The following is a 21,306-nucleotide window of genomic DNA, read 5'->3' as shown; positions in this document are numbered from 1 at the left end:
CTACGGAACCACTAATCGATAAGTTGGGATCAGATTGTTCACATTCGCTGGATTTTCAAAATGACGAATCAAGTTTTATAAAAACTTTTAATACGACACTTTCAAGAATAATGCCTTTATAATTATTGTATAAGAGAAAATGTATTGCTTTAATTCTTTAAAACACTTTATAAAATGCTATAATTTGTTTGCTGGATAGACGTTTTATTATATGCTCCTATGAGGCATAAAGCATCATAGTTATCTTATGCATTACTTTTATAAGAATAATTAGACAGTGTTATGGAATAAGCGATCAAGCGACAGTTAGTTGAAATCGAGAAAATGAGCTAGAAAGATTTGAAATTTGAATCAGTTGTTGTAAGTTCATTTATAAAGTAAAAAAGTTAATTTTGACATTGAACCTATAAAAGTATTCATAATTTAAATAGATAAAAAAAATAACACCATACCTATTCAAGTTTCTAAGTTATTAACGTTTTTCCGCTTGATTCTTTATTGAACTAATACTGGGATGAGGTTAATTTATTTCGCCGTAGCGTACTATGAGACATATTTTGTCGCTTGATTCTTTAATGCAAATTGTTAGAGGTAAAGTGAATACTGGAATAAAATAAAATTCCATATATTTGAGTAAATAGTGCTATTGTAAATAAATCAACAACAATGTTTTCCTCCACAATGATTACGACTAATCCGTCTAACAATTTAGTTTTGTTCTCCAATCAACTTTTTTTAATAAATGTCAAAAAAATGAGCATATATGGCAAAATTGACTAATAATAATTCATTAGTACTAGCCAGGATTACACACATAAGATATTATGATATAACAAAACCTCTTGATACTTAGTTCTCATTAAGCGAAATATCCTGCAAATTTCAAATATGTAACAACGAATTAAACGACACTATTAGGGCGGTTAAATCGATATTGCGTTTATAAATCATCAAAACTTTAAACCAAAACGAATTAATAACATTTTTATGGCGTTTAACTCGATTTTGCGATTTAGAATATACGCTTATTATAATTTGTAAAAGTAAATTTGGCGTTCAATTCGTTTTTACGTAACGACTTAGTACACAGGGCCATACAAATTTTAACGTGTCGCTTGATTCTACCCCTTAAAATAAGGCTGAAAGCATGATTTTTCAACAAAGAAATAGTCAATACTATAGATTATCACATTTATATCCGAACTGCATTCATAACTTTTTTTTCGGATTTTGGCGCTTAGTTCGCTATTCCATAACACCGTTATTTTGTTATGGCCAATTATTGGCCATAACAAAAGCTTTTATAGTGCTTTGAATATTATACAGCGAAAAGGCATTTTAAATGGCTTCTATAAGAATACATATTTTTAAACCCTTATTGCAGACATATAAATTGGACTTATTAACGTGTACATGGCCAAGTTATAAGAGTAAATGTACTATTGGCCAAATCCTCTTATAATGAGCTACTATAAGAGTAAATATTTTTAAACCCTTATTGCAGTCATATAAATTGGACTTATTAACGTGTACATGGCCAAGTTATAAGAGTAAATGTACTATTGGCCAAATCCTCTTATAATGAGCTACTATAAGAGTAAATATTTTTAAACCCTTATTGCAGTCATATAAATTGGACTTATTAACGTGTACATGGCCAAGTTATAAGAGTAAATGTACTATTGGCCAAATCCTCTTATAATGAGCTACTATAAGAGTAAATATTTTTAAACCCTTATTGCAGTCATATAAATTTGACTTATTAACGTGTACATGGCCAAATTATAAGAGTAAATGTACTATTAGGCTAAATTCTCTTATAATGAGCCGCTATAAGGAACTCTGGCATAATGAATGCTATTTTAAAACTACTATGAGTGTTTAGCCCTTATAGATTGATTTTATAAGGATATTTTGTTTGTTGGGTTACGTCAGTTTAACTGTAATCAACAGACACTTCAATTATTATTACCATGTAATATTGTACGAGCAAATACTTCGGACGAGTCCGCTAGAACATCTCTATTATAGAACCTAGCGAACGTCAAGGAATTATCTGACCAACCGGCGGTCTTCTTAATCAGTTCTATATTAACCCCGAGCCGGTTGGCTGCTGACGTACTTGCGTGTCTCGTACTATGCGATTTGAAGATCGATGTATCAATACCACTCTCGAGCAAAGTGGTTTTGATCCATACACTCAAGGTCTGTGAACACACTTTTCTAAATGGTTTTTTAAAACTTGTAAAAAGAAAATCACAATCGCTTGGGCGATTGGTAGATGAGACAACCAAATAACATTCTAAAGTCCTTGCAGGACAAATTGACTGATTTTCATCGAAATAAGGCAGAATCAGTTTTGGCTGCATGCGATTAACTGCGGATGTCTTAATCTTATCTGTAATGTTAATAATATATTTTTTATTACATTTATGAATATTACTTAGCTTGATTAACGATAAGGTTTGCACACGGTGTGCCGTAACTAATGCCAAAATAGTTATTAACTTCCTAGAAAGATGCTCGTAAGAAAGGCTTTCATTTGGATACCAACAACTTAAATGATTAAGAACGATTGAAGGGTCCCAAGTAAAATCATATCGTGGATTTGGAGACCGCAGTTTGTATACTCCCGTCATAAAACGTTTCACGGTTGGATTATTTATAACATTATTATTCAATATTAATGACAAAACTGCTTTCGCAGTATTAATTGATCCAAATTGACAACCTTGATTAAAAAGTAATGTGAAATAATCTAATACTTCTGCTACGCCGACATCAAAAATATCATAACATTTTTCCTTACAAAATATATACCATTTCTTTACATAACAATTATATTGCTTAAGTGTGGTTTCTGTAAGTGACGCTAGCATGATGTCTGCCGCTTCTGCAGGAGTGCCTTGCCTCATGAATGCCGCCCGGACAACACTCCGGCAACCAGGGTAAGGCTCCTGTGCAGCTTGTGTTCGACACTGTAAGGGGAGGACAATAAATTTGGTTTAGGTGGGAGTTCTATTCGTTCAGAAATCAATAATCTCTCAAAAAGAGGAAACCAGGGTTGTGTAGGCCATAGTGGCACAACAACAATGCCCTCCGCTTTATCTGTTATTATCATTTGCAATATCCTAAGTATTAGACAAAATGGTGGAAAAGCGTAAAAGAAATACGACGACCAAGATATGGTAAGCGCGTCGATATTGTACGCGTCAGGATCACGATGCCACGAAACAAATCTAGTACATTTTTTGTTTATTCGACTCGCAAAGAGGTCAATCTCTGGACTTTTGTTTAAAAAATTACAAATTTTCCGAAAGGCACTGTTGGCTAGCTCCCACTCAATGTCTGCATGTTTCCGGCGTGATTCTGCATCTGCTATATCGTTGTTTTCTGAACGAACATACGAAGCAAATATATGTATGTCGCGTTCCTCGCACCATTGCCATATCTGTCGGCTTAATTCACTCAGATGTGGGAATCGAACACCACTCATGTGATTGATATATGAAATCGCAGTGGTATTGTCTATCCTTAGCAAAATCTCACAATTTTTGTAATCTTTAGCAAATATTTTTAAACCAAAAAACGCGGCAGTTAACTCTAGACAATTAATGTGTTGCCCAAGCTCATGACTGGACCACTGACCACTGGCTGTCATATCTGAGCAACTTGCTCCCCAGCCTGTTAGCGACGCATCAGAAAATATCTCTAATTGATAATTTCCTGTCTTGATCGGATTACTACATGTTTCTATATTATATATCCACCAATCTAGATCATCATCTAAGCTACCCGGAATGCTAATGTATTGATCATAGTCATCATTTTTACTTAAATAAAGAAATTTGATTCTTTCCAATCTCTTAGTATACAACCAGCCGTATGGTACTGCCGGACAAACAGAAACTAATAATCCTATCAAATGTGCGAAATTACGAAGTTTACATCTTCGAATGGATTTAAAGTATAAAAGTTCGCCTTTAATCCTCTCTCGTTTTTCGCATGGAATATTAATTGTCAAATTTGCAGAATTGAAACTAAACTCAAGAAAATTTGCCGTTCGACTTGGTGTACCTATTGATTTAGCAACATTTATTGTAAATCCTAATGATTCTAACAAGTCTTTCGTTACATTAAAGTTATGTAAGCAGTTAGAATACGTGTCACCGAAGAGTAACAAGTCGTCTAAGTAAATGACTGATAAAAAACCTTGATTGCGCAAAAACTGCACAACAGGACGCATTAATCGTGAATATGTACGGAGCAATATTTAGGCCGAATGGACATACCAAGAATTCGTATGTTTTGTTTTTCCAAAGAAATCGTAAATATTTTCTGTAATCAGGATCAATATTTATCGCAAAATAGGCGTCTTTCAAATCTATTGAACACATGTAAGCGTTTTGTGATAAAAGTCTCATTGCTGTCCTATAATCTTCGAGTTTGAAGTGCGGGGTGCATATAAACTTATTCAATGATTTTAAATTTAGAATGAATCTATTTTTTCCATTACTCTTTTTAATAAGAAAAATACTGGACAAGAATTGATCCTGACACGGATCACATTCTTGTATAGCACCAGCACTAATAAGTTTTTTGACTTCCTCGTTCATAATCGTCTCGTGTGCAACCGACTCGGGTTTGTTAACAGGAATATTCGATTGAGATATACAATCCGATATTGGAATACGGACACACCACGGACCCAAGACAATACGGTGGGATCCTTGGTAATGCCTAACCATACTTTATAAAAGAATTGAAGTCTACCAGCCTGAGGTTGTGTATCAGCATCCGATGCTAGCGGCGCGAGGTCCGGGCGTGCGGCCGCGGCGGCGGCGCTCGGCGGTCGCTCGCGCGGCGGGACGGCGGCGGCGGTCTGCGCCCGCCACGCGTGTAGCTCGTCCTCGCTGGCGTCTGGCGACTCTGGCGAGGCGGCGGCCGCGACGCCGACGACGGCTGCCCCCTCCAGTTTAAAGCCCTCGATGTCGACGGTCCTGCTCCTGCCTGTTGGTGCTTGGGCGTCCATTTAGGCTTTGTGACAGTCGGTCTCAATTCTGCTCCGGTTTTAGTCATTGCTTTTATTGACTTCAGACTTTCTTGTAAGTCTTTACCAAAAAGCAAACTATCGCGCTTTAAGTCCTTAATATTATCCTTGATCTCCTTATTTAAACTAGGCACCAAGAAATTACGCCTGCTCTGAGTCTCTGAAAAAACTAAGTGACATAATAGTCTACCTGTATCGCTCAGTGACTTTATAATCCCCTGTTTGTTGTTGTCTAAAGTTGAATCTGTTGTCAAGATATTCGACAATGTATTGGCAACTCCTGTTATAATAGTCGAGAGCAACCTTTGCTTGTCACTTAGAATATTATCCCGTTTTAAAACATTATCATTACACGCGACCTTAATCTCGGGATTGAGTATAGGAGCTTGCGCTAACTTTAAATTTTCTGGTATTTCGTAACGTTTTAAAATATCATTCTTAATATCGTCCTTCATACCATTAACTAGAATGTTGGACTATCTCGTCGATATATCGACGTGAATGCAAGGACCAAATGTTTCTTCTTTTACGGGCTCATCGCCCAACAAACATAATAAACCGGGATCAAGCGCGGTCACAATCGGCGTAGATTCTTGTAAACCAATTTGTTCACCGGTCACCTGTGTGGTGGTAGCTGCGGATGTAGGCGCGGGAGCGGGCGCAGCCGGCGTGGTGGTCGCGGCCGCGGGCGCGCACGCCGGCGCGGCGGCGGCGGCGGCGGCGGGTGCGGGAGGGGGCGCGGGGGCCGGCGCGTCCACCGCGCGGAGCCCGGCGGCGCTTCCATTCTGTATGACCACCGATCGCAGCCCGCCAGCAGCAGGCAGCGCACCCGACGTTGAAGCACCGGCCTCATCATCGGTTAAGTCGTATACAGTATTGTTGGTCAATGGGGATTCTATAACAATACGGTCAAATAGCCTTCACAATGCTGCTCTAATTTCAGCAACAAAAAATAAGTGTCCATTATCTTTGACCCTTATCTCTAGACATGATGTTTTCAATCAGAGACCAACGCTTATACTGGTCAGACATCATAAGCGGCTCGGTGATCTTTGTGAATTGCCCATTTGGTAGGGTAATAGGTAGTGTTTCTACCGCCTACTTCCTCGATGTTGGATGTTATACTATAACTACGTACGTATCTACATACGTATCTACATATCTATATACTTACGTATAAAATAGTACATATAAGCCGTTGTAATTAACGTAATTAATGTTCTTAAACATATAGGCAGTCGTGCTACAGTCTCGCGGACTGTAGTCTAGACTGATAGCATTGACAATTCGCCGCAACCAGGTATTTTACCTATAGTATTCCGGCATAGCCTCACGGACTGATGCTCTAGGAATATATGTGCTTCCCTTTTACACAGCGATCAACCTCTCGGATTGAACTGAAGGTATAAATTAGGGTCGGTAATAGCCTTACAGACTATACTCATTGCACAATGTATCTATTTAATAAAACAAAGCTGGCATGTACATAAGACACATTCTATCAAATGATTAGACGAAGATAACTGAAAATCTTACCTTCATATTGCGAATCCTCTAGCAAGGGATCGGGTTCACCGATATCTTGGTCGGCATACTCATATTCATTATCTGTATATGAGGACGTACTAGGGCTATAACTACGATGACGGCGCCTGCGACGAATCTTCAATCTTTTCCTCTCGAGACTTCGGATTTTTCTTTCCAAGTAATCTTCCTCATCTTCCTCACGATGTTTGCGTTTTCCCATGTTATCCGCAAACACAAAACACTACACTAAACTTAGTAAAAACACCATTATTTCACTAACAAAGGAAAAGTACGTGCACGATGGCCGCCACACAAAACGTGTATGAAATACCCCCAATTTAGGCGAGATATTTTTTTGTTAAAAATGTTACTCTAAAATTGTGTACGATGGCAGCACATTCGCGTGCTACTACATGTAAAGTACAGTGTAATCACGAAGGGCGAATCACAGAAGTTTAATTTATATTCACAGTTACTAAATTCAGGGATGCTTAACAAACTTTTTAGCCACGGATGAATATTGGCGTTGTTTAAGTCTAACAACTAACAATAAATAAAATAAAGCCTGAATTTACTAATAACATATAGGTACCCGATGTTCCACTAAACAAGTTTTTAGGCATTTATTAACACATTACATGTATTTCTAAATAAAATAATTGCAATATTTGGCCGCAATTTGACAGCTAACTATAAGTATAAATACTACATAAACAAACAGGCATACAAATAAGGGCGTTGTATTTAATGTAAATTAACTCCATTGTTCGGCACAGTTATTATTATACTAGTTCTTTGTAGTAGCAATAGAAGTAGCTACGTAATAGTACATTTCGATACAAGTGCGAAAAAGAGGAAGTTCGAAACGAGTAGCGATAAATTAAAACCACGACCAGGGAGTGTTTTAAATCGACACTAGTTACGAATTTCCTTTTCGCACGTGTATCTAACGACGTTTTTCAGTACAGATGGCCCTCTGAAGTTTCGACCTGACATATAATGAACCACTTCTCGCACTAGTGCGTAAAAAAAACACCATCTGTACTGAAAAGTAATTTTAATGTCTTCCATAAGTTTTTGTAAGCACCAGCTCTCTTGAAAGCCCGTAGACAAGTGTCCAATCGCTAATGCTCCGTAGCAATAGTTATTTGTTATACAAGGGGGCAAAGTTGTATTTTAACGCCGAGTGTAGAATTGAAAAACGAGCAAGTGAAAGGATTCCATAGTTGAACCACGAGCGAAGCGAGTGGTTCGAGAATAGAATCCTGAACTTGCGAGTTTTTTAACACACGAGAAGTAAAATACATTTGCACCCGAGTGTAACACAAAACTTTTCCCCTCACTATAGCGAGGAAACTACAACGCAAAAAATGCGTTTATCACTGCTTCCAGTAGTTCCACAGGTGGTAAATCATTTTTATTACTAGATTCACCTACTTTTATTAATTTTAAAGCAGTTAATTTGACTTTATTCAAGGTCGAATTACTTTACCCACTAGTGGATAAAATGCGTTTTTAACCGCTGGTATTAAAGGACAAAACACGTGTTTCCGAGCTAGTGAGGGGAAAAAGATATTATTGCGATAAAGACAAATGCTTATCTTTTGCTAAGAAGCTTTATAGCGATTGGCCACTCGTCTAACGTCACAATCGCTAACTTCGTAAGAGTACCGTAGCTACCTCTCCCTTTCGCTCTTCTGCCGTGGCGCGACAGAGCCAGACTACATTTCGATCACCACGTAACGTCAACGATTGTCAATTCGGCGAAGCTGGCAGTTCCAATTCCGTTATGAGAGATCGCTAGAAATAATCGCCAATTACTATGACTTGCGCGCATGACTACTAGCGGACAGACACTTTACCGCGGAAGTTATTACCCGCGAGCATCCGGCCTTTTCCAATTAGTATATTGCAAAGGGCTGTGGCTGTCTCTTGACCCCAAATAACGAGTGGCAAATTGCTGGACGAGCCGTCTTTGTGTTGAGTTATTAGTGTGGTAATTATATAGGTGTACGAGTAATGGTTACTGTTATAAGTAAGCAATGACCGGTGATTCATTTATCAGGAAAGATATCTTTCTTTTAAAAATATTTGTTGGTTGTTACAAATTTACATTACCTACATATTTGACTATGTACTTATGTCAAAAAAAAACACAAAGATAACTACAACATAAACACATTATGAGTACATATTCATAATACATTTTACTTCAGTTGGCCAAAGAAAAAACACAAATCATTTCACAGAAATTACAATCACTAATTGATTAATAAAAATTTTAACAGATGATTACACTTTTCAAGTTAGAAAGTTTAGACAAGTGGTCTATAACATTGTCTGTATTTTTAAACATTGGACCTTATGTCGTTTCACTAGACGACACATAAAGCGAAAAGATTTAGGAGTCACTGAAATAATTTGCAATATGTACATGTGTTTTGACGGCTAGCCGACTGCTTTCCAAACGGACAAAAGTAAAAATGAACCAAATGCCTAATTATACACCCTAATACGTAACAACAGTCTTAGAAAAGAAACGCTTTAGCGGCTCCTGATCCCAACGGCAGCCCAAAAAAGTCTTGGTTCGATATCAAAAAGCGGTTATGAGCGTAATGGCTTCGAAGGACGCTCAGGATCGCGCAAAAAAGTAGGAAAGCGGACCCTAAAGCCGGGATTACACTAATTAACATAGACGTAACAACTATTTGACAACAGTAAGGCATATCTTCTCCCTGTAGCTTGAGTCCAGAGGCACCGCCGGCAGGGTGACTGCGACGTCCACTTTGGCAGAGCTGGGTGATGACGTCACGAGCTCCGCGAGCTGGGAGGAGCCCTCGCTCGAGCGTGACGTCATTGTTCTGGCTGTGGCAATTGATTTTATGTCAATTACAATACATTTTATTGCACTATAAAATTTTTACATCTAAAAATTTAAGTACTCAAGTGAATATTTTTTATGCGGTGCAGACAAGTCGTCTGAAGGTAAACGATCAATGGCGTCAATGGACCCCAGTGTGCGTAGCCGAATGCGCAAACGCTTCACGAAACCCTCGAGTCGAACAGAACTCTAGAACAGTTGGAGGTACGTTGCATAATGGTGTAAATACTAATCGATCTAATGACATAGTCGAGTTCCATATAAAAAACCGGCCAAGTGCGAGTCGGACTACCGTACAAACTTTCTTTCAAACTACCTAGTAAAAATATATTCATTATTTTTGAGAGACTGGTCAGATGTAGCACTAAAAAGATAATGAGTTTAGAAAGACAGACAGAAAATCGAGCCAAAAACAAAATGCTCTCTCCGCGGTGTGTAACATTTTTATTACCCCGGGGTAATGGGGTATATGACACCTCACCCCGGCACGTCACATTAGATCTATCAGTGTCACGTTACCCAAAGGGGTGAACTCGTTTGTGTATTTTTGGAGTGGCTATTTTGAGTGAAAATGAGCGCGATAATAGAAAAATTAGATGTTTATCCGTTAATTGTTAATTGTGATCAGGGAAAAATGATGCAATTGCAATTTATTTTCCTTAGGATTTTCTTTTCCCAAATTTGATTCATTATGGAGCTAATATGGGTAGGCTTGTACCCACGACCTTTCACGATTTTTGCCAATTTAAGGATATGATTGATTAAATATAGCTAGTCAGAACATGCGAAATACAATTTCAAAAACAAAATCAAACTGAAATCAAACACGATTTAAGCATAAGAGATTATTTGAAAAAGCTAAGTCAGAATAGATAGGTACCTACAGATAAGTCAAAATGTGTGTAAAATTCTGGTTATTGAATTAGACAGGACATGATTCACGAAATTGACGAAAACTTAAGGAGCCCACAGCTCGTCACACAATATCGGCTTGTCGGTTGTTGCACTGCTACCATGTACCACTGACTGACACTGACAGACCAGACCTATATATCGCCCAACGAACTGACAAAACTAAAAAAAAATATTTCAACGTCTCATTTTACTTTCATTCACACAAATTAGTTTAGCAAGCATACTCACAGTTGGTGTAACAACTAGACGCGGAGTCCCCGGAAGGGCTGTAGGGTTTCATCTCGTAGTGGTTGCTTCCGGCCGAAGAGGGTTGCCGGGTCCGGTTGCCGAAGGGCGACGAATAGCTAAGATCGATAACCGGAAAATTGTTAAAAACTTATGAATAAAGGGACATAATTATTGACTATACAAATTTGGTAAATTATACAGAATCATATTTTTCAATTAAAGGAAAAATGGAAAAATTCACACGTCCGGCAGGACTCGAACCTTCGACCTCTGGCCTTGCCGGGGTCATCTGCTCCCAACTTCGCCACGAAGGCCTGCTGGATGTGTGCGAATTTATCCATGGCTTCCCTCAATTCCCAACCGCATTAGGGTGGCGTAAAGCAAACATCTATCCGTAAGATCTAGCCTTAACAGGCACTGGAGTCTCAATTTATATTGAGAATTCGCCAGTAACAATGTGCCAACCCGTACTAAATTTGTTTTTTATCATGGAGAAACGCCTGCGAGCGATATTACATATTTTTAAATACAAATCAACTTTAATAATGATCAGGCTAAGAATGACATGATGCTAAAGTTTGCAGTTAGATATTTTTTTTTATTAGTCACTTTTTCTAAACTTTTTGTCACGAGCCATTCTAATAGGATTTATTTATTTATTTATTGAAAATTTCTCATCATTCGCCGATATTTAAAGGTTATGGAATTAGTAAAGGAGTCAAATATAAAAATCTTGTGTCATTATTATAAGGCCAATTTAGATCTGTACACCGAAATCTGAATCATGATATCAAAGATGTAAGTAATTCAGTCATACATACGTCTCACCCGCACCTATACAACAGATGTCTTAATAATGTAAGTGTAACTTAAAAATTAATTGATAATTGACCTGTAATTCTTAATTATGGCTGTAAGTACCTGTCTCGCACATGTGGCATATCGTAATGATTGTCCGGGCCCTGCATCCAGTACTCGTTGCAGGACCTGCGTCACATCTGGCCCTGAAACCGCTTTGTCCCGGGTCGGATACGTCTTTGGGATACCTGTACCAAACATGTAAACATTAATTGTATCTGAAGATATACTTAATTTAATATAAGTTATATGGTCAAAATAAAAAACTAAAGTAAAGACGCTAAGCATAAAGAATTACGTACATTGACCCGCTTGATCCAACCTCTATTACAAGCCTAAAATAATACGGCTATCCCACTCACACAGTGACATCCGTCTGCTGGATAGACAGGGCAGTAATCTAACTATGCTCATGCAATGGAGATAAGAACATGCAGAGGGTCAATGTGCCGAATTTCTCGCTCGTAGCTTTCTTTTAGTAGGGTTCACTACAGTCATGTATTTTTTATCAATATCGCAAGTTTTTCAATAATTTTCCTTACCTGACCTCGCAGCGATGTACCCTGGTCGCGAGTTTCTATATCTGCACCAAACATAGAAGAGGGCCGCCGCTACCACCAAGATGACGACCGTCATGCCAATGCCGATGTAGAGGGAGAGGTTGTTCTTACTTAGCCCTGGTGGAACATGACCATTTAAAAAATTCTATACACAGTTTACTAACCCTTTCTCAGGCTACAAGATTTTCGTAAAAAGCATTTTCCCGACTTGATTATTCATTTAAATACATGTCCCGTTTGTAATGGGAATTCTAAAATTGAAATTCAATTGGCCCGTATGTGGTCAATTAATCAATTTATACTATGGCTGGAAAAGTTTACATTAAGCATTGGTTAACAAGAAAAATAGCTTACTTAGACAAGGCTGTCGCGGATGCAAAGGGGTATAAATGTAATATAATATAAATAACCAAACACTTGATGAAGCACAAGAAGGATGAGGAGGATATATTATGTCTTAACTCCTGAGCTACGTCTGTACCCCTTTCCACCACTGCTACAGTACTAAGAAATGTTACTTACTCATCCCAGTAGAACATAATCCATCAACACAAGCAGCGTGCTGTAGACTCGTGCCCGAACAAGTCGACACCAGTCCACTGATGCACTGTCGCCGTCGTACCCTCATGCAGTCCTCACTGCATGATGACCAGCCACCCCAGGCTGACCAAGCTCCTGTAGAAATATTACGAACTAACATCGGCGCCTCCAATTTTAACTCGGGGTCAGATGGCAGTCGCTTTCGTAAATCTAGCGTCTACGCCAAATCTTGGGATTCGTTGTCAAAGCGGTTTCGCGAGCCGTGGCAAATGATGGGATAACGCAAGGAGGATGATGATGATCGCGCGGGGCCTCCAATTTCAAAGTTTAGTATAATGGCATCGTCAAGGGGTCGTATAACATTTTGCAACAGTTTGACTCTAATTCATTTGCCATCAGCTTTATCTACAACCATGATCCAAAAACATCTGTGTTCATCAAACAAACATAATATGCCCTTATCAGGATTCGAACCCATGCTTCACGCCAGACTGATCTTCAAATATTATTTTGTTCACAAATGATTTTAGAAAAATTTTAAATAAAAAGTAGTTCTAATAATGGCAATATATTTTTTCTGATTCGGTTGACAGTAATCAGTGAGCATCTACATAAAAAACAAGGTCACAAGCAGACAATCATGTCATATGATCACAGAACATTTGAAGACATACTAAGTAGCGAACACGATGCCTCTCGCAGCCATTTAATGCGTCCGTTTAGAACTTGACTAATCTAATTATTATAAAAGACTCAGCGTGCCGCTTTAATAGGGACCTGATTCCTTAATGAAAGCTGTTACTTCCTGCACCCTAGTGCTTGCATATGGTAAAAGCCACTTCGATTTTATGGGAATGCATTTTAAACTCATGCTTTTCTAGCAACATTTTTATACACGTCATAAATTTAAAAGTTCTTGATTTTTTTCCTTTTACGACTTCTGGCTACTAAAATGCCCTTACACATTACATGTTGACATGATATACTTAGGTGTCTTTACAAGCGTAGTACGCAATCTTTCGCTGATACGCTATGCACATTAATCTGTGACTGGTTTACTTAGTAGGTATGCAAAATTGCGAGCGCGGCATTTAAATCTCAAACCAGTGGTTATTCTACTACAGAAAAGTCATGAGAATTTTTAATACTATACTGTGTACTTTAAGGTACTTAGTTATAAAAACGTAAACAAATAATTTGTACATTTTCGGGTAGTTACAACATTTGATGATGAACCAATGAAAACCTAGCAGATCTGTCACTGAGCGACGTGTTTTTAATCTCCTTATTTGGACATGTGTTTCCATTTACCCTCAACTGGTTTAAGGAGCCTTTTGAGGGTATATTTTGTTTACATTTTTTTAAATACCTAAAGATACAGACTATAAAGACTGTTAACGAAACTTTTTTTGTTGGTAATGATGTTCGTCTTACCATTTTGACAGGTCAGGCAGTCCTCATCATTCTGGGACTGCTGGCCTCTGCAGGGCGCCCCACCGTTGGCCGGAGCGGGTTCGGTGCAGGTTCTGGTGCGGCGGCGGCCGCTGGTGGCGGTGCCACAGCGGCAAGGTAGCCAGGGAGACCATTCTGACCAGCCGCCATTCACTGATAAAAAATTTCATTCCAACAAAATTGTAAGCGTATCGCACTACTAGTTTAACATTTCGATCCACCCTATGGAATGGACCTTATGCTTTGCTCTCATCATTGCGATCATAAGAAAAAAAATATTTATGACGACACACCATTAATTATTTGGTTGATAACGAAAAAACTCTAGGAAAAAACTAGCCAATAAGAATTATACCCCGCAGCCAGGAATGATTCAATTCATAAACCATTGAACCATCGTACGCATATCTGACTATTTGTAAGTAGAAATTTTGCGTGACAGGACACAGTTTAATAAGGAAGAAACCTTTAGTGAGATGCTCGATCCTGTATGAGGCATCTAACGCAATATCCTTTTAAACTGTTAACTACTATTGCATGTGCGTTTTTCGTACTTAACCTTCTCGAAGGATTTTGCGTATGCTTATATAACAGACGCAGTATTTTGGAACAGACTTGAAATCTGATCAAAAATAATAACAATTTACATAAACAACTGGACTGGAAATGACTTACCATACACTGATATGACAGCAACATCTGACTCCCGGCGGCCTGCTATGTTCTCAGCAACGCAAGTGTAGTTGGCCATATCCTGTACATAAAATGAATCATAAAGTTAACTCGGACTAAGTCATCAATCATCAAATTGCCAAAAATTCTATAAAAGAACACTTGGACTTGTACTGCGTTATGTAAAAGGGGTATGTCTTTTCATTTCCTATTTTTACCCAACAACAGTGACGCGACAGAGCTTATTGCGCGAGATCATTTAAAACGTATACTTTTTTTCATGTAGAAAATCATAATGTACATAGGTATTTGCTGGAGAGACATCACAACATCACTTAGTAAATGCCCAAAAACTTATGTACAGACAGACTGGTCGGAAACAAAACAGCGAAAAATCGAACATCAACATAAAGTTACAGACTTCTAAATGAAAGGCTTTCGATCAATTAATGGTAATCAACTAGCTCAGCTTTAATTTCCATTTATCCAGATTAAGCTACAATCATACGGCGGCAGTCGTTCAGGTGGATCGACAGGCCTCACTGATTGCCCACGGTGACTGAGCAACCAAAACATCTAACCAACGTCACAATATCTTACGCTTCGTAATCGTTTCACAGCTAGCTCTCCCTATCACTCTTCTGTAGTGGCACGACAGAGACAGACTGCATTTTACGCCACGCAGCGCCAACGATTCTCACTTTGGCTAGGCTAGCAGGGGTACATAAATTAACGAAACGGGTACATCGGGTTATTTGAAGAAGTGTTGGGACAAAAAGGGGAGGGTTTGGACTAAAAATGTAACAGGTGACCCCTGACGGTTGCAGACAGATGTGTTTGAGTGCCCTTATTTGGCATTAATGTCGTTAAAAGTATTTTTGTGTAGAGTGGTGACGGGTGGCGTATTTATGTTTGTTTCATAACATTTAACTGATCTTACTGAAGAACTTATGTGTTAAGTAATGGAAGCCGAGAACTAAATGAAGCATTTAAATTTTAATGACTAAGCTTTTGTCTGCGTTTCGTTGTTTGAGATGACCATGATCAATGATATAAACTATGTCCGGGACTCAAAATAGGTACATATCTCACTATAAAAATATTAATCCGAGTTTTAAGCGTGAAGACTTATTGATTTATAAAATTATTTTCGTTTGCGTTGATTTCACGCCAATCTATAGGTAATATTAAAATAAGTTACTAGTTAAGTTACAAGGTCAATAAATAACGTTCTGTCTGGTCATGGATATGAATGTCTTGCTTAATGCATGGCCGTTCCAACCCTGTACGGTAGTGTCATGCATTACGATGGTCGCTGACTGAGAATGCTGAACGAACTGTTTCTACACTAGTAATATAAAAATCTCCTATAACTGGGTCTACGCAGCTACGCACCTGCAATCCAATATTAGTAAGCTGCAGAGTATTCTCCTTCACATCCAGGGGTACACCATTCCTCGTCCACTTGAGTTCCACCGGTGGTGCGGCTAGCGGCGGCACGCACCGGAGCGTCACGCTGTGACCCGCCTCGATGGTCGCTGATTGGGGATGCTGGACGAACTGTCTCTTGATATCTGCAGGCAAGCATAGCTCATTTAACAGCGCGATCTCGCATGCGATGTGAATTATATTGCGGGCTATTGAACATCAACATCCATTGCAGCCGGCAATTCAAATGAACCTCTGGAGTTCCTTAGGGGTTGTATGTTTGTTTGCGAATAACCGAGTATAAATTATTGATGCGTAAGGGGTGATTTAGCAGGTACGAGATCTTATATGCTAGTTTCATTTCTGGCAGGACTCTGCAGAGTTGTTAAATAAACATTATAATAGTAAAAAAAATAATTGAACCTATACACGTCCCACTGCTAGGAACAGGCCCGGGTCTCATGCATGAGAGGGTTAACAGTGATTATTTTTAATTCAACACACCACACAGTCTTTAATCTCTGGCCTACTTGACCAGCAGGAACATTTGGCTAAAAGGTAATCACGGTCTATATCCCGGTCAATATAAGTCTAATGAAAATAACCGTGAATCATTCAAAACTCTCATTTGGCTATGGTTTTATGGAAGGTGGGGACCACTGCTCATAATTGGGCTCCGTTCTGTAAGATATAGGTGTAAGATAAAATAATTGGCAACGACATCCGCTTAGCTGTGTCACACAAAGCAATATGATATTTAAAGTGCTCCATACTTCTCTTATGGCCGCTTAAGGACATTGTACGAAGACTTCTAAGTTTCTTCAGTTTACTTTATCGATTGCATCTGTTTGTATTGTTAACCCCCCACGCAACGTATTGAGTAGTATTTTGATTGGGGAAGTTGGACAAACTGCTTCTTGATATCTTAGGGGGAATAGAAACATCGTACGTGATATTATCTTGTAAGAATTATATCACAGCACAAGTATACGATACGTTTCGCTTTTGTTTTTATAAGACATTGTAAGAATAAACATGTGAAATGTATTTGTTGAAATTGTCAAAATCGGCGCTATTTTAGATCATTCTTCAACGGATGAACTAAAACAGAACCTTATTAATCTAAAATACATATCTAAATGAATGTAATGAGTCACAATATTACTTAAAGGAACTGCAATTACAGCTTCAATATTCACATTGTCCACGTTCGAGACAAACAAGATTATCTGTCAAACAAAAGTCTCTATAAACACATCAGACTTCTTATCCCTGTTTTTCTGTCTTCAATATTTACGATTATTCCCGACCATAACCCATTAACGATTTGCACCCCAGAATAAGGGCTAGTGAGCATTGTATCAAACAGCAAAGTGCTCAAGTTAACGAGCGGAAATGCTTCCTCCCAGTAATGGTGCTCACCCCTCGTGCCTTGAGGGATGTTATAAATGAAACTATTCCAGAATTGAGAGTGTCACTTATTTTAAGTTGGGTTTTGAAGATTTTTTGTGCAGTGGAGTCAAAATAGATGGAGAGTTTGCGGGATCCAAGGGTCTTGGAGGGACTCGAGTTGAATGTTCCACATTAATATAGGCACTATAAGTTCTGAATGTTTAGCATCTCTTGAATAAAATGTTTTGTACGAGTAAAGTGTCATTATGGGGACACTAGTATCTAGTCAGAAATATACTTCCCATATTTGTGTAAGTAACTACTACAATTTTAAATACGCTAAAATCTTATATGATAAATTATCATACTACTAATCTGCAGCAACTCGTAGAATATTGAAATCTGTTTCGTTCATATATTTTTATATTTTCAGTAAATTCAAAATAAGAAACCAATCTCATTTCCAATATACGCAAAACGTCGCAGACAATTCAAACACGTCACTTCAGACTGTTTGTTAATAAACTGTTTCGTCCTACTGTCAGCGCGTCATAGTGTGACAGTGATGAGGTCGATGACGGGAATCGGGTGACAAGCAACTGGGAGGCGTCGCGCTTGACTTGAGCAAGTTATGTTGAGGGTGTTGACGGTTTAGTGTATATTTAACTTCGCCTATTGATGTGGTTGTGTTGAAATATTTACACTTCTCCGGTTTGAGGAATTTTAACGAACTTGCAATCGGCTGTTATCTGTCGCCTCGAATCATATTTATAATTTTATTGCAGGATTGAAATTATGGAGTGCGAGATGGAAACATGCATGGGCATTAAATGAAAGGAATTCATTAGTCCAACAGAACAGAGGTCTTTTGCAGCTAAGTAAACCAATAAAAAGAAGAACAAAAGATGACAAAGATTCATAATGCTGATGTCTGAGTTTATTAGCTTAAGATTAAGAAAAGTTTCGGATGCGACAAGGGAGACAAACTTTGGTCAGAAAACTTCTGCTGTTCAAACTTACAAATCTTGCGTAGTTACTAAGGAATGTCCTTCGATTACTTAGCTTAGGTACTTGTTACCTAGCTTCTCAGGTGTGCAACGTACAGACACTTGACTATAGTTTGCAGTATACTATTCGTGGAATGATTTCCTTTCCCACAAACCCATAGGCTAGACAATACTCATTGTTTACAATACCTTTTATTTTCCAGCTATTGTCATTAAAACGATGGCGTTTTTGTTGGTTAGGATTAAAAATTTTACTGCACGAAAATCTATATTTTATTTCATTTTTAAGTTAGGTATAATTGTGAAAGTTATTATAATACCTACCTTTCATATATGAACTAGGTCATAATTTTTAAGTTAGGTAAGTATTTCATGAAAGACATGTGAATATGTCTATCTGAAATGCTAACGGTGATTTATAAAATCAGAAAATATAGTAGCTTTGAAGCTTGTAATTATAATCGATTCGGGGAAAAAACCTTGCCCGAATTCCCCGGCAGCTTTTAAACTCGATTATGCCTGAAGACCCAAAATCGAGTGCGAGACACATTAAAATTCACTCCGCAATATTTTGATTGGTTGATGCATATAAACATGGATATTAAATCCCGGCCCTAATGACAAAATTTACATAATTATTCATCTGCAAGGAAATTTAGAACAGCCCAAAATTTGAGCGTAACGAAAGGTAGCAGCCATAAATTTTACTGCTTGGTTCAGAAATTAGTCGATTAATAAAGTTTATTACTTTAATGGATTTCATGGTTGGTCTGAACATTTTCGTTTCGAAATAGAATAAAAAACTATCTATCAACAAAGCAATAAATCTAAGTAACAATTAAAATACCTTTACTTATCTTTGAGTCAGACACTAAATTAGGGAACTAATTAGAATGAAATGTAAACTATCTTTTACGTTCATGTTTTAAGGATACTTAACATAATACAAATTGCTTTTAAACTTCTTAACTTTACACGATACCTCCTGTGGTGCACACAACATCGTTATAATAAAATAAAACCACTCACATGCATATTCAATGAACACCGCCTGACTTCTAATTCTTCCTTTACTATTCCAAGCAAGGCATTCGCATCCGAATTTACCCCCATAGTAATCGTCTATTTCATTTTTAGTCACATTCAGCTCAGCTTCAACTACCCTCACACCATTCTGAGGATCAACGTGTTCAAACTGCACAGTTTTGTCACTTCTAGCATCGTTGCATTTAAAAAATACTTCTAAAGCATTAGCAGCTCTGCATAGCAGACTGGCTGGTTTCGATCTCATGACATATGCGTTTTTCGGTTCTATTAAGAAAATAGGTAGACCGTCTATTGTTTCGTCGTTCTCGGGCAGTGGTATGTAGTCATCGTCTTCGGCTTCTGGTTTTATGTCTGATAGGTATGGGTCAAAGGTAAGAAGCCCATCTGGGTGGATGTATTCCGGTCGGGTTTCCTTTTCTGTTGTATGTTGAATGTCTGAAACAACAAACAACATTTATATTTAATTATATCTAAACAATTTCACTTTGATTGGAGTTATAATTATCATTGGAGTTTTTCTATTATTTAGTTGGAAAAATATCTACTTTTCATAACTTTCCTTGTTTACGTCGGAACGATATGGCAATGCATAATAATTCATTGAGACATTTTCTTGTTTCCGACAGGAAATATAAAGTATGATTTAGGGAGTGATGGCACCGAGTTCCCGTTGCAATAAATTCCCCTATTTGGGGGATAAAAGGGGGGATCTGTGACTGAAATAAGGAATTTAAGCAAATGGGATTTTTATACAGGATAATATTTTTGTCACGATATTTACCAATATAAAGTGTATTATAATAAACCACTAAAAATTACCTAATATACCTAGAGCCAGAAGATTCTAATTCGACATTGCAATTGTTATGAGAAAAACTAATGAATCGCATTATTGACATTTGCATATAATAATCATACCTGACGATCATAATATAAATTCGTTTAGATTAAGGTAGAATAATTTAAAATATTGTAATTTTTAATTATGAAATAAATAAATCTAAATCTATCAAAATGTTTTTAAGTAAGTAGTAGGTAAACGGGCTCTATTAAATATCCCATCGTCAAAAAATTTACCTCCATTTTTTTCCTTTCCAACGGACATCACAATAAATAATAACAGGAAACACAAAACACTTCTTTCCGAACACATCACCAACACTTCACAGTAACAAGCACAAAAAAAAAATAAAAGAAAAAATTAAACGCGCTCCATAAATTTACAAAATTCAGCAAATTTTATTTCACATTTAAAGTTTATATTTCGGAAACGCGAAACGTCATTTGAATTCTTGGTATCACTTTAATTTATTGTAGGTACATGTTTAGACAGCGCTTGTCATTTGTTTTTTTTTTTTTTCGTAAAAGCACGTGCTCGGTTACATGAGGAAACGGGACGCGTGTACTCTCTGCGGGAGCTTCTGGCTTACTAAATATACATCGAACGCCTTACGATCAACCTGCGTAAGTATGTTATTAAATTTTTAACCGCCTCTAATTATCATGTGCAGGTTTGCTGATGTTATCTTTTAATTTAATTATAAATTATGAAGATTCTTTGGTGGTGTTAGCTTTTATTTGTTTCTTTCACAATTAAACCGTGAGAACGTAATTAAATATTTAATAAGATATCAAAATGAACACCCCATTAAACCAATAAAATTATTGCGTTCAAAGTTACCGACAAATAATTTATTTTTTATTTTGCACCCATACCGCAATACAATCAAAACAATACTTTGTATTATA

The 21,306-nt window shown here is 37.6% G+C and overlaps 2 protein-coding genes across 2 annotated transcripts; both read right to left on the bottom strand.

Moving 5' to 3' along the window:
• Nucleotides 1-5,526: 5,526 nt before the first annotated feature.
• LOC125226437 (translation initiation factor IF-3-like) lies at nt 5,527-6,797 on the bottom strand. Its single transcript, XM_048130419.1, has 2 exons — nt 6,587-6,797; nt 5,527-5,945 (listed from the first exon to the last, which is right to left on the bottom strand). Exons 1-2 carry the CDS (start codon nt 6,795-6,797, stop codon nt 5,527-5,529), a joined length of 630 nt encoding a protein of 209 aa, XP_047986376.1.
• A 1,811-nt stretch (nt 6,798-8,608) lies between these two features.
• On the bottom strand, nt 8,609-20,944 carry LOC125226695 (netrin receptor unc-5-like). The gene is given in 11 exon segments (XM_048130758.1): nt 8,609-9,442; nt 10,602-10,717; nt 11,523-11,590; nt 11,592-11,647; nt 12,002-12,136; nt 12,542-12,694; nt 13,994-14,164; nt 14,687-14,765; nt 16,079-16,257; nt 19,540-19,992; nt 20,635-20,944. Coding segments are annotated over 11 exon segments (1,647 nt in total). The 5' UTR covers nt 20,711-20,944; the 3' UTR covers nt 8,609-9,281.
• Nucleotides 20,945-21,306: the final 362 nt, after the last annotated feature.

Source organism: Leguminivora glycinivorella, chromosome 5 (assembly GCF_023078275.1).
Source record: "Leguminivora glycinivorella isolate SPB_JAAS2020 chromosome 5, LegGlyc_1.1, whole genome shotgun sequence".
NCBI lineage: Eukaryota > Metazoa > Arthropoda > Insecta > Lepidoptera > Tortricidae > Leguminivora > Leguminivora glycinivorella.
The sequence above is the reverse complement of the archived record's forward strand: the minus strand, read 5'-3'. Positions and strand labels throughout refer to the sequence as shown.

What these genes read in the sequence shown, in the direction of transcription:
- LOC125226437 (XM_048130419.1), bottom strand. Translation starts at nt 6,797, where the DNA reads ATGGGAAAACGCAAACATCGTGAGGAAGATGAGGAAGATTACTTGGAA. An exon ending in AGAGGATTCGCAATATGAAG is followed by an intron (nt 5,946 to 6,586) that starts GTAAGATTTTCA and finishes GTATTGTTATAG; the next exon opens with AATCCCCATTGACCAACAAT.